Source organism: Ranitomeya imitator, chromosome 1, assembly GCF_032444005.1.
Source record: "Ranitomeya imitator isolate aRanImi1 chromosome 1, aRanImi1.pri, whole genome shotgun sequence".
NCBI lineage: Eukaryota > Metazoa > Chordata > Amphibia > Anura > Dendrobatidae > Ranitomeya > Ranitomeya imitator.
In genome coordinates, this window is record NC_091282.1 from 881262686 (window position 1) to 881276864 (window position 14179).

The following is a 14179-nucleotide window of genomic DNA, read 5'->3' on the forward strand; positions in this document are numbered from 1 at the left end:
GCAGGCCACGGTGGCGCACTTGTAAGTAGAAAAGGATTTTACGGTGAGTACACAAAAATCCCTATACCCCCATGTGTAAACAGGTATCAGGTTTGTCGTTGGCATACAGTTAGGGCCAGAAATATTTGGACAGTGACACAAGTTTTGTTATTTTAGCTGTTTACAAAAACATGTTCAGAAATACAATTATATATATAATATGGGCTGAAAGTGCACACTCCCAGCTGCAATATGATAGTTTCCACATCCAAATCGGAGAAAGGGTTTAGGAATCATAGCTCTGTAATGCATAGCGTCCTCTTTTTCAAGGGACCAAAAGTAATTGGACAATGGACTCTAAGGGCTGCAATTAACTCTGAAGGCGTCTCCCTCGTTAACCTGTAATCAATGAAGTAGTTAAAAGGTCAGGGGTGGATTCCAGGTGTGTGGTTTTGCATTTGGAAGCTGTTGCTGTGAGCAGACAACATGCGGTCAAAGGAACTCTCAATTGAGGTGAAGCAGAACATCCTGAGGCTGAAAAAAAAGAAAAAATCCATCAGAGAGATAGCAGACATGCTTGGAGTAGCAAAATCAACAGTTGGGTACATTCTGAGAAAAAAGGAATTGACTGGTGAGCTTGGGAACTCAAAAAGGCCTGGGCATCCACGGATGACAACAGTGGTGGATGATCGCCGCATACTTAATTTGGTGAAGAAGAACCCGTTCACAACATCAACTGAAGTCCAGAACACTCTCAGTGAAGTAGGTGTATCTGTCTCTAAGTCAACAGTATAGAGAAAACTCCATGACAGTAAATACAAAGGGTTCACATCTAGATGCAAACCATTAATCAATAACAAAAATAGACAGGCCAGAGATAAATTTGCAGAAAAACACCTCAAGAAGCCAGCTCAGTTCTGGAAAAGTATTCTATGGACAGATGAGACCAAGATCAACCTGTACCAGAATGATGGGAAGAAAAAAGTTTGGAGAAGAAAGGGAACGGCACATGATCCAAGGCACACCACATCCTCTGTAAAACATGGTGGAGGCAACGTGATGGCATGGGCATGCATGGCTTTCAATGGCACTGGGTCACTTGTGTTTATTGATGACATAAGAGCAGACAAGAGTAGCCGGATGAATTCTGAAGTGTACCGGGATATACTTTCAGCCCAGATTCAGCCAAATGCTGCAAAGTTGATTGGACGGCGCTTCATAGTACAGATGGACAATGACCCCAAGCATACAGCCAAAGCTACCCAGGAGTTCATGAGTGCCAAAAAGTGGAACATTCTGCAATGGCCAAGTCAATCTCCAGATCTAAACCCAATTGAGCATGCATTTCACTTGCTCAAATCCAGACTTAAGACGGAAAGACCCACAAACAAGCAAGACCTGAAGGCTGCGGCTGTAAAGGCCTTGCAAAGCATTAAGAAGGAGGAAACCCAGCGTTTGGTGATGTCCATGGGTTTCAGACTTAAGGCAGTGATTGCCTCCAAAGGATTTGCAACAAAATATTGAAAATAAAAATATTTTGTTTGGGTTATGTTTATTTGTCCAATTACTTTTGACCTCCTAAAATGTGGAGTGTTTGTAAAGAAATGTGTACAATTCCTACATTTTCTATCAGATATTTTTGTTCAACCCTTCAAATTAAATGTTACAATCTGCACTTGAATTCTGTTGTAGAGGTTTCATTTCAAATCCAATGTGGTGGCATGCAGAGCCCAACTCGCGAAAATTGTGTCACTGTCCAAATATTTCTGGCCCTAACTGTACCAGACTGGAAAAGTGATCAAAACCGCATGGGTTGATATGATCATGATTCAATATAAAAACATGTATTTAAAGCATTAATCACTTGCAATCTTGTTGATTGGTGCTTGTCCACACACATTTCTGTCTGTATGAGGACCCTACGGCTACTATTGGTCAGTGGGGACTAGCTTATATTGTTTGAAGGGAATCTGAATTTGTGGTGGACATGCAGTTTTCAGAAACAGACCATTATTTTTGTGAAAATATTCTAGAGGTTGTGACACTGAATCCTAGTATTATATCTTTGCATTTTTTTTATTTTAATGAGGTGGCTATGTTTTTTTTTTTTTTTTTACTTTTCAGTTTCCATTTGCCGACTAGATTTAGTGCATTGATCTATTTTACACATGTATTAAGGGTTTGATTGACTTCTATCGGCAGGTTGGATGCGGTGCTATTGGCTGTGAAATGCTGAAAAATTTTGCACTCTTGGGGGCAGGCTCTGACTCCAACAGAGGTTTGGTAAGTACACAGACCATACATAATACATCCAAAAGTGGTTGAGCACATAGTGTACATCTACATTTCTTTATCGCCTCTCATTGGGGGACACAGGAACCATGGGTGTATGCTGCTGCCACTAGGAGGCTGACACTATGCAAATAAAAAAGTTAGCTCCTCCTCTGCAGTGTACACCCCACCGACTGGCATTATACTCTTCAGTTTAGCTTAGTGTCAGTAGGAGGTGGACACGGGTCTTTCATTAGACCCTTATCTACCTCAATGTGCGTCGTTTCTTTTCAGGTTTTCCGGAGGGATACAGGGTGAACAGTCACACCTGTAGTCCCACAATCGGACTATGAGTACGGTGTGTACTGCCACCCCGTATCCTCATAGATCCCTCACCAGGACCAAGAGCCTAGCACACAAGCGTGCTCAGAAGTCCGGTCCTGGCTCCGTCCCCCACCCACTCGCCCACCAGAGCCTGTCTTTTGCGGAGACGAGGACGTCCATCAGCTCCCTGGACGTCTCATTTTTTCCAGGTTAGTACCGGCGTGGGATGTCTAAGGTGAGTATTTTTATCTTTTATTTTTTATTTTTTTCTTCGTCCCTGGATCCTCAAAAAGGGGTGCCTGTTAAGGGGTTCATTATGTGGGTCGCGTTTTCTTCCCAGCCGCTGTGCCTATTCGGCTGCGACCGCCCTCTCTCCTGTTCCGGCGCGGCTGCCTTTTCGGACTACCGCGCCGCTTCTTATCTGTCACTGCGCTGTGCTCTCAGCGGCCTCCTTAAAAGCGCGGCCGTGCCACACCGCTTCGGGCCCCTGCGGTTCCCTGCTTCTTCCCTGCTCCGGCGCTGTAAGCGTCCGTTCCTTTCCTCTGAGCACGGCGGCCTTGCCAGCCGCCGCATCGCTTCGGCCCCCTGCGCCTGCTCCTACAGCGGCCGTTCTTTTTCATCAGCGCGGGGGCTGTGCAGCCGCCGCATTTTTTTCCACCTCTGCAATCCGGCCACTGTAAGCGGCCGTTCCTTCTCCTTCAGCGTGGCGGCCTGCCAGGTTGCCACGCCGCTTGGACATACGGCCGCTGTTTGCAGCCGCTCACCTGCCGCATCGCTTCCTCCATGCGGCGCACTGTGCCTACGCCGCGGCCCTTCTCCGCCGGTCTCCTATTCCTAATTTAGGCCCCGGCTTCTGCCCGGGCCTACTTCCGGTGGCGGACTCCGCCCCCTTCCCTCTTTCATCGGGCGGGCTTTTCTCCCGCCCGACAATTACACTGAGGCACCGCCTCTTTTCCCTGCCCACCGGCGCCATCTTGGGACTCCCAAACGAGCCCTCTCCTCCACACAGGATACAGTAATGGGAGGAGAGCCCGTATTTAAGACAGTCGCAGATCGGTCCAATTTGCGCCAGGAGGCCATCCCACCATCCTGCCTAAGGGACCATTTCTCGCCAGAGGTCCATCAAGCCGGACAGCTTCACTCCGCATTCCGTCTGCCGTGAGTAGCTCTGCAATTGCAGACTGACACTCCCCTCTGCCCTCTGTCCCCTAACCCTCTGGCATTTTCTTCACGGACCTCTCTAAAATGTTTAACTCTAAAGGGGGCCGCTCTCATCCTCTTCTGCCTCTCTGCTCTGTCAGGCCCGCAGCAACCCGATTGTTCCCACCGCCCAGGATCCTCCGGCCGGTCCGCCCGAGAGTGATACGCCCATCCCAGGCTGGGTTTTCTCTCTGTCTCAATCGGTGGCCGATCTAACGCGGGTGTCTCAAAATTTCTGTTATCCGTGCTGGACCGATTACCTCTGCAGCCCCCCACAGTGGCCAGCAGGTCGCAGGAGCCTCCGCCCGAGCCCTCCTTGATAAGCCGCAAAAGGTCCAGACAGGAACGTCAGAGTCCTCTTCTCGCTCCATCTCGCCACACGGTCCTCCTCTGCGGTCGGCGTCCTCCCGATCCTCCTCCCCTGAATCAGGCGAGGCGTTATCTGATGCGCCCTCGGAGGACATTTGGAGCTGGATTCTAACCAAATCGCCACCATGAGGGATATGGTCCAGAATCTCATTGGAGCTATAAACCAAACCTGTGGCATTATGGATCCCTCTACGGAACCCGCAGATCAGGCGGTTTCGTTTAGACGGGCTAAACCACCTTCTAAGTTTTTTCCCCAGGACTTACTGCCAATTGGACGGTCTCCCCCCTCGGTGGATCCCCGTTTCCAGGCTCTCCACCAACACGGTGCTTCCACTGTCCGGCGGAGCATCTCTGAAGGACTCTAACGATAGTTATAGAATCCTTTGCGTAATCAGCCTTTGTGGCAGCTGCAGTCGCTTCAAATGCCCAGTTTTCGATCCCACCTGGGTTTCGAAATCCCTTTCCAAATGGGCCAAAGAACTCCGTCGAGATATCCTGGACAGAGCGCCTCCTGTGCATCTGGCGGAGCTTGCCATCCAGATTTCCCACGCGAGTGAATACCTGGTCTCCGTCTCTCTGGATGCTGCGTCTTGTGCGGCTCAGGCATTCAGCAATGCCGTTACCATCCGCCGGACCGTTTGGCTCAAGGCCTGGCAGGCAGACTTGTGTTCCAAAAAAGTCCCTCGCCAGTCTCCCCTTTCAGGCCTCACGTCTCTTTGGTTCCAAGCTGGACCAAACCATTAAGGACGCCACCGGGGGCACAAGTTCTCCTCTCCACCAGGCTAATCCTCGTCGCCCTCCTCCTAGACGGCAATTTCGGTCCTTTCGGCCTCTTTCATCGCCTCACGGCACCAACCTCCTTTTCTTAGCAGCACCAGAGTCCACAGGCACGTCAAGAGATGAAAGCGGTGCCCTTTAGGCCCACTCCGTCCTGGCGTCCTTGCTACTCTCCGGTAGATCCTCCAGGCCAGGGCTGGAAGATCCACCTCAGCATGACTGACAAGACCCCAACCCACCTCCCAGGTTGGGTGGCCATCTTCTCTTCTTCAGGGACGTCTGCATTTCCGCAGTAGAAGTTGCATGGGTCAGGGCAGTTGTATCCTCGGGATACAAGATAGTGTTCGTTTTCACGACCCCGGGATCGTTTTCTTCGAATCCCGACCTCCCAGAGATCCCGCTCTAGATCCGGGTTTCTTCGCAACCATCGCTTCTCTTCTCAAAGCCGGGGAAATCGTTCCCGTCCCAGGAAAGAACGATTCACAGGTTTCTACTCGAACCTCTTTGTGGTACCGAAAAAAGACGGCAAAGTTCGCCCCATTCTGGACCTCAGATTACTGAACAGGACAGTTCGTCTGAGACACTTCGGGATGGAATCCCTTCGTTCCGTAATTGCTCCCATGGAGGCTCAAGAATTTCCGTGTTCCATAGATATTCAGGACGCCTACCTCCATGTCCCGATATTTCTCGGACGTCACCGATTCCTGCGCTTTGCGGTGCTCCCGGTACATTTTCAATTCGTCGCCCTGCCGTTCGGTCTCACAACCGCTCCAAGGGTATTCACGAAGATAATGGCGGCGCTGTTGGCCATCTTGAGAGTCAGAGGCTTGGTCCTATTTCCATACCTCGACGACATCCTCATCAAGGCTCCGTCCTTTTTCTCAGGCTCACGAAAGTCTGTCCGTCGTTCTCGACACCCTAGCCGTTTCGGGTGGCTGGTCAACTGGAAGAAGTCCTGCCTTATTGCTTCTCAGTGCATCATCTTTATGGGCATGCTCTCCGACACTTGTCAGACCAACGTCTTCCTTCCCTAAGACCAGAGATCCTCTCTGTCGGGACATACTCTTGTTCCAGGGTCCTCGGCCTCCGTCCCTCCGACCGGCCATGAAGGTTCTGGGAGGATGGTAGCAACATGGGAAGCGATTCCCTTCGCCCAATTTCATTCGCGACCCCTTCAGCAAGCCATTCTGTCTCCGTGTGACAGGTCTGTCTTCTCCCTGGTTCGTCAGATCCGACTCTCTTCTCGGGTCAAACGGTCTCAACTGGTGGCTGAGGTCACTTCTCATCTCCCAGGGCAGGTCCTTCTTTCCAGTTCACTGGTAAGTGGTGACGACGGACGCCAGCCTCCTCGGCTGGGGTGCGGTTTTTCGCCACCTCACGGTTCAGGGCCGTTGGTCGGCGCAGGAGTCGTCTCTGCCGATCAATGTCCTCGAGATTCGGGCCATGTTTTCTGTCCCTCCGCCACTGGGAAAGGATTCTCAGGGGCCTGCCAATCCGGATCCAGACTGACAATGCCACGGCTGTGGCATATGTCAACCATCAGGGGGGACTCTCAGCTCCTTCGCCCTTGCCGAGGTATCCAAGATCTTACTTTAGGTAGAGACTACGGCTCAGGTGATATCCACGGTGCATATCCCCGGCGTGAACAATTGGGCCGCCGACTTCCTCAGCCGTAAGGGCCTCGCGGCAGGGGAATGATCCTTGCATCCGGAGGTCTTCCATCAAGATTTGTCTTCGATGGGGGACTCCGGACGTGGATCTGCAGTTCATCTCCAGGTCTCGCGATCCTCTTGCAGTGGGCGTCAATGCTCTGGCCATTCCTTGGTCACAGTTCATGCCACCCTACCTGTTCCCACCCCTTCCATTACTTCCAAACTGTTGAAAAAGATCAGAGCGGAAAAGGTGCCGGTCATTCTGATCGCCCCGGATTGGACCAGGAGAGCTTGGTTTTCGGAGCTCGTCAATCTTCTTGCGGACGCTCCCTGGCGCCTTCCAGACAGGCTCGATCTGCTGTCTCAGGGTCCGACCTGCCACCCGAATTGTCGGTCGTTCAGTTTAACGGCTTGGCTGTTGAGACCGCAGTTCTAAGAGCGTCCGGCCTTTCGGACCGGGTGATTCACACCGTGATTCAGGCTCTGAAGCCTTCATCTTCCAGGGTCTACTATCGTACCTGGAAGGCTTACTTTCGTTGGTGCTAGTCCAACTGCGTTTCACCTGTGTCCTTCTCCCTGCCTTCCTTTTTGGCCTTCCTTCAGGCAGGACTGGATTCGGGCCTGGCTGTTAGTTCCCTGAAGGGCCAGGTCTCTGCGCTTTCCATCCTCTCAGAAGACTTTAGCTTCTCGGCCACAGGTTAAGACCTTCCTTCAAGGAGTAGTCCACGCTGTCCCTCCGTACAGGGCCCCCGTGGATTCATGGGATTTAAGCCTGGTTCTGAACGTTCTGAGGGTTTCCCCCTTTAAGCCTCTCAAGGAGATTCCCCTGTCAGTTCTATCTTTGAGGGTGGCCTTTCTTGTGGCCATCTCCTTTATCTGCCGCTTTTCCGAGTTGGCGGCCCTGTCCTGCCGACCTCCGTACTTGGACATTCACCAGGACAAGGCGGTCCTCAGGTCTCCGCCTTCCTGCCTTCCTAAGGTGGTTTTTCACCTCAACGTGGACATAGTTCTACCTTCCTTTTGTCCAGCTCCGGCTCATCCCCTGGAGTGATCGTTGAACAGGCTGGTCCTCGTCAGGGCAGTGAGGATCTACCGGGATAGAACGTCCGTCCCTTTTCCGGAGGACGGATTCCTTTTTCGTCATTCCTGATGGCACGCGCAGAGGCCAGCCGACTTCTAAAGCGACTATTGCTCGCTGGACCAGAATGGCATTTCTGGAGGCTTACCGGGTCAAGAACAGAGTGCCCCCTCCTGGGATTAAGGCTCACTCTACCCGGGCAGTCGGCGCCTCCTGGGCGGTGCACCACAGAGCTTCCGCCCTACAGCTTTGCAAAGCGGCAACTTGGTCTTCCATCCACACGTTCGCCAAATTTTACAAGGTCCATACGCTTCGGCGGACGCCAGCCTAGGCAGAAGGATCTTGCAGGCGGCAGTGGTGAGTCCTCTGACCTGATGGAAGTCTGTTTTTCCCGCCCTAGGGACTGCTTTGGGACGTCCCATGGTTCCTGTGTCCCCCAATGAGAGGCGATAAAGAAAACAGGATTTTTGGTTGCTTACCGTAAAATCTGTTTCTTGAAGCCTCCATTGGGGGACACAGCTCCCTCCCAATGTTTTTGTTATCTGTTCTATGACTGTTCTCACGTTTACAGTTCTCAAGTTTGTGGCTATGGTTTTCAACCTTGCTACTTATCTCCTACTGCTTTCTCACTAACTGAAGAGTATAATGCCAGTCGGTGGGGTGTACACTGCAGAGGAGGAGCTAACTTTTTTATTTGCATAGTGTCAGCCTCCTAGTGGCAGCAGCATACACCCATGGTTCCTGTGTCCCCCAATGGAGGCTTCAAGAAACAGATTTTACGGTAAGCAACCAAAAATCCTGTTTTTGCAATCATTAGACAATTTGGGCAAGTTTAGAGCATAAAAAAAATTCTGATTCTACTTCATCAGGTTTTGGCACCAATATGCAGCAAAAATGCATTCCTGATTTTTTTTTTTTGCAGTGTTTTTTTGCACCGCCCTTTGCTTTCAGGCCGACGTCACACGAGTTTTACGGACGTATGAGAGGCGCAAAAACTACGCATTGCACACTGACCAATGATTCTCTATGGGGCAGCTCCTATCTGCCGTATATATTTCTCTGCCGTATTTTACGAGCGTAGAAAATCGCAGCATACTGCGTTTGTCAGCTTATAGCGCAATAAATCCGCCAATGAAAGTCTATGGGGGCGAGAAAAATACGGATTACACACGGACCATCAGTGTGACTTGCGAGAAATACGCACCGGTGTTCTAGAGAAAAGCCGGTAATTCGGTGCGGTGTACAGTAAAATCACACTGACAGGTTAGAATAGAATAGATAGAATAAATGTCTACACATAGTACAGATATATATACAGTACAGACCAAAAGTTTGGACACCCTTTCTCATTTAAAGATTTTTCAGTATTTTCATGACTATGAAAATTGTACATTCACACTGAAGGCATCAAAACTATGAATTAACACATGTGGAATTATATACTTAACAAAAAAGTGTGAAACAACTGAAAATATGTCTTTTATTCTAGGTTCTTCAAAGTAGCCACATTTTGCTTTAATGACTACTTTGCACACTCTTGGCATTCTCTTGATGAGCTTCAAGAGGTAGTCACCAGGAATGGTCTTCCAACAATCTTGAAGGAGTTCCCAGAGATGCTTAGCACTTGTGGGCCCTTTTGCCTTCACTCTGCGGTCCAGCTCACCCCAAACCATCTCGATTGGGTTCAGGTCTGATTACTGTGGAGGCCAGGTCATCTGGCATAGCATCCCATCACTCTCCGTCTTGGTCAAATATCCCTTACACAGCCTGTAGGTGTGTTTGGGGTCATTGAAAAATAAATGATGGTCCAACTAAACGCAAACCGGATGGAATAGCATGCCGCTGCAAGATGCTGTGGTAGCCATGCTTGTTCAGTATGCCTTCAATTTTGAATAAATCCCCAACAGTGTCACCAGCAAAGCACCCCCACACCATCACACCTCCTCCTCCATGCTTCACGGTGGGAACCATGCACGTAGAGTCCATCCGTTCACCTTTTCTGCATCGCACAAAGACTCGGTGGTTGGAACCATAGATCTCAATTTGGACTCATCAGACCAAAGCACAGATTTCCACTGGTCTAATGTCCATTCCTTGTGTGCTTTAGCCCAAACAAGTCTCTTCTGCTTGTTGCCTGTCCTTAGCAGTGGTTTACTAGCAGCTATTTTACCATGAAGGCCTGCTGCACAGTCTCCTCTTAACAGTTGTTGTAGAGATGTGTCTGCTGCTAGAACTCTGTGTGGCATTGACCTGGTCTCTAATCTGAGCTGCTGTCAACCCGCGATTTCTGAGGCTGGTGACTCGGATAAATTTATCCTCAGAAGCAGAGGTGACTCTTGGTCTTCATTTCCTGGGGCGGTCCTCATGTGAGCCAGTTTCTTTGTAGCGCTTGATGGTTTTTGCCACTGCACTTGGGGACACTTTCAAAGTTTTCCCAATATTTCAGACTGACTGACCTTCATTTCTTAAAGTAATGATGGCCACTCGTTTTTCTTTACTTGGCTGCTTTTTTCTTGCCATAATACAAATTCTAATAGTCTATTCAGTAGGACTATCCGCTGTGAATCCACCAGACTTCTGCACAGCACAACTGATGGTCCCAACCCCATTTATAATGCAAGAAATCCCACTTATTAAGCCTGACAGGGCACACCTGTGAAGTGAAAACCATTCCCGGTGAAGCTCATCAAGAGAATGCCAAGAGTGTGCAAAGCAGTCATCAAAGCAAAAGGAGGCTACTTTGAAGAACCTACAATATAAGACATATTTTCAGTTGTTTCACACTTTTTTGTTAAGTATATAATTCCACATTTGTTAATTCATAGTTTTGATGCCTTCAGTGTGAATGCACAATTTTCATAGTCATGAAAATACAGAAAAATCTTTAAATGAGAAGGTGTGTCCAAACTTTTCGTCTGTACTGTATATGTGTGTATGTATATATATATATATATATATATATATATATGTATATATATATGTATATATATATATATATATATATATATATATATATATATATATATATATATATATATATATATATATATATATATACATATACATATATACATATATATATAATCTCACACACACACACACATATTTCATACAGCGCTAGATAGCAGAAAAGCCGGTAATTCAATTGCCTGCTTTTGCTATCTCCTTATCAAACCTGACAGGATATGAGACATAGATTACATTACATACACTGAGAAAATAGTCAGAAAAATTCCCATGCTAGAGTTCATATGAGTTTATGCCAGCAGGGGGCGCAGCACCGCAAGTGTAGGTAGCTAGGTTCCCCTGTATTCCATTCATTCCCCACTATTTACAGGCAGGAGCAACAGCTGCATTAGCAGGCTCCTGGCTGTAAAATTATTTAACCCCTTCAGATGAATTTACAGCGTGGGACGTGACTGAGTGCCGGAAAGGTATGGGATATTGTTGCTTTTTTATTTTTGTTCTTTTACAGAACGAGGGTCTTCAGGTGGATTAAATGTATAATAAAACACACACATGGGTTTGTAAAATCTTTATTTCCATAAAATACTTTATTCTTAATGTGTGTGTGTGTGTATTATTAACCCTTTAATATTATTGGATTAATAATGGATAGGTGTCTTATTGACACCTCTCCATTATTAACCAGGCTTAATGTCACCTTACAATAGGAAGGTGACATTAACCCTTTATTACCCCATATCCCACCACTACTCAGGAGTGGGAAGAGAGTGGCTAAGTGCCAGAATAGGCGCATCTTACAGATGTGCCTTTTCTGGAGTGGCTGGGGGCAGATGTTTTTAGCCAGGGGGGGGACAAAAAAACATGGTTCCTCTCTAGGCTATTAATATCTGCCCTCAGTCACTGGCTTTCCCACTCTGGCGGAGAAAATTGCGTGGGAGCCCACGCCAGTTTTTTCTGTGATTTAACCCTTTATTTTCACAGCTAGAGCCCCCAAATTTTGCACCCAGACTCTAACATTATTAGTGAGGAATATGTAAAAAATGGGATCTGAAATGCTTTACTGTATGTAAACCATGTCTCATATACTGTTGGATTTGATAAGGAGATGGTAAAAGCCGGCTATCATACGGAACACTGTTTTGGGATCATTTCTGCAAATTATGCCTGTAAAATACGGACCGTATTTCCCTACGCTGAGTGTGACGGCAGCCTTCATGTGTGAAAAATGCTGAAAGAAGTGACGTGTTCTATTCTGCAAAACCCAAGGTTTTGTACAAAATACTGAAGACAAAAAACCAAGCTGTGTGCATGAGATTTCTGAAGTCTCATAGACTTTGCTGGTTCTGTAAAACACAACTAAAAAATCATTAAAAAAAACAACATGGCCTAAGTGTGCAGAATTATTATGTAACTAATAAAAAATGTAAATTGTCCTATTTTAGTTCTTTAGGTATTATTCTCTAGTTAACCCCTTCCCGACCTTTGACGCATACGCTGCGTCATGAAAGTCGGTGCCATTCCGACCCATGACGCAGCATATGCGTCATGGAAAGATCGCGTCCCTGCAGTCCGGGTGAAAGGGTTAACTCCCATTTCACCCGATCTGCAGGGACAGGGGGAGTGGTAGTTTAGCCCAGGGGGGGTGGCTTCACCCCCTCGTGGCTACGATCGCTCTGATTGGCTGTTGAAAGTGAAACTGCCAATCAGAGCGATTTGTAATATTTCACCTAAAAAACTGGTGAAATATTACAATCCAGCCATGGCCGATGCTGCAATATCATCGGCCATGGCTGGAAACACTTATGTGCACCCACCCCACTCCTCCGATCGCCCCCCCAGCCCCCCGATCTGTGGTCCGCTCCCCTCCGTCCTGTGCTCCGCTCCCCCGTCCTCCTGTCCGCTTCCCCGTGCACCAATCACACCCCCCGCGCTCCAATCAAACCCCCCCGTACTCCGATCCCCCCCCCGCACACAGCGACCCCCCCGTGCTCCGATCCACCCCCCCCCCCCCCCGCACAGCGATCCCTCACCCCGTGCTCCAATCCTTCCCCGTGCTCCAATCCTCCCTCCCGTGTTCCGATCCACCCCCCCCCCATGATCCGATCCACCCCCCCGTGCTCCGACGCCCCCCCCGTGCCCTGATCTCCCCCCCCTTATACTTACCTGGCCGCCCGAGGTCCGTCCGTCTTCTTTCCTGGGCGCCGCCATCTTCCAAAATGGCGGGCGCATGTGCAGTGCGCCCGCCGAATCTGCCGGCCGGCAGATTCGTTCCAGAGTGAATTTTGATCACTGAGATAGGTTATATCTCAGTGATCAAAATAAAAAAAATAGTAAATGACCCCCCCCCTTTGTCACCCCCATAGATAGGGACAATAAAAAAAATAAAGAATTTTTTTTTTTTTCACTAAGGTTGGGGTAAGAACTAGGGTTAGGGTTAGGGGTAGGGTTAGGGCTAGGGTTAGGGCTAGGGGTAGGGTTAGGGGTAGGGTTAGGGCTAGGGTTAGGGTTTCGGTATGTGCACACGAATTCTGGTCCTATGCGGATTTTTCCGCAGCGGATTTGAAAAATCCACAGTGCTAAACCGCTGCCGATTTATCGTGGATTTACCGCGGTTTTTCTGCGCATTTCACTGCGGTTTTACAACTGCGATTTTCTATTGGAGCAGTTGTAAAACCGCTGCGGAATCCGCAGAAAGAAGTGACATGCTGCGGAATGTAAACCGCTGCGTTTCCGTGCAGTTTTTCCGCAGCATGTGTACAGCGATTTTTGGTTCCCATAGGTTCACATTGAACTGTAAACTCATGGGAAACTGCTGCGGATCCGCAGCGTTTTCCGCAGCGTGTGCACATACCTTTAGAATTAGGCTATGTGCTGGATTGGCCGCTGCGGATCCGCAGCAGTGTTCCATCAGGTTTACAGTACCATGTAAACATATGGAAAACCAAATCCGCTGTGCCCATGGTGCAGAAAATACCGCGCGGGAACGCTGCGTTGTATTTTCCGCAGCATGCCAATTCTTTGTGCGGATTCCGCAGCGTTTTACACCTGTTCCTCAATAGGAATCCACAGGTGAAATCCGCACAAAAAACACTGGAAATCCACGGTAAATCCACAGGTAAAACGCAGTGCCTTTTACCCGCGGATTTTTCAAAAATGATGCTGAAAAATCTCATACGAATCCGCAACGTTGGCACATAGCCTTAGAGTTGGGTTGGAATTAGGGTTGTGGTTAGGGTTAGGGGTGTGTTGGGGTTAGGGTTGTGGTTAGGGGTGTGTTGGGGTTAGGGTTGTGATTAGGGTTACGGCTACAGTTGGGATAAGGGTTAGGGGTGTGTTGGAGGTAGAATTGAGGGGTTTCCACTGTTTAGGCACTTCAGGGGGTCTCCAAACGCAACATGGCGCCACCATTGATTCCAGCCAATCTTGTATTCAAAAATTCAAATGGTGCTCCCTCACTTCCGAACCCCGACGTGTGCCCAAACAGTGGTTTACCCCCACATATGGGGTACCAGCATACTCAGGACAAACTGCGCAACAATTACTGGGGTCCAATTTCTCCTGT

At 48.7% G+C, this 14179-nt stretch overlaps 1 protein-coding gene across 4 annotated transcripts in view; it reads left to right on the forward strand.

The window, feature by feature from the left end:
- The window catches only part of UBA6 (ubiquitin like modifier activating enzyme 6), a 152625-nt gene that overhangs the window by 57290 nt on the left and 81156 nt on the right, over nt 1-14179 (forward strand). For all 4 annotated transcript variants that reach the window (XM_069743113.1, XM_069743115.1, XM_069743116.1 and 1 more), the window contains one exon: nt 2182-2262. In XM_069743113.1, coding sequence (XP_069599214.1) covers nt 2182-2262 — 81 coding nt within the window. The remainder of the gene's footprint in view (nt 1-2181; nt 2263-14179) is intronic.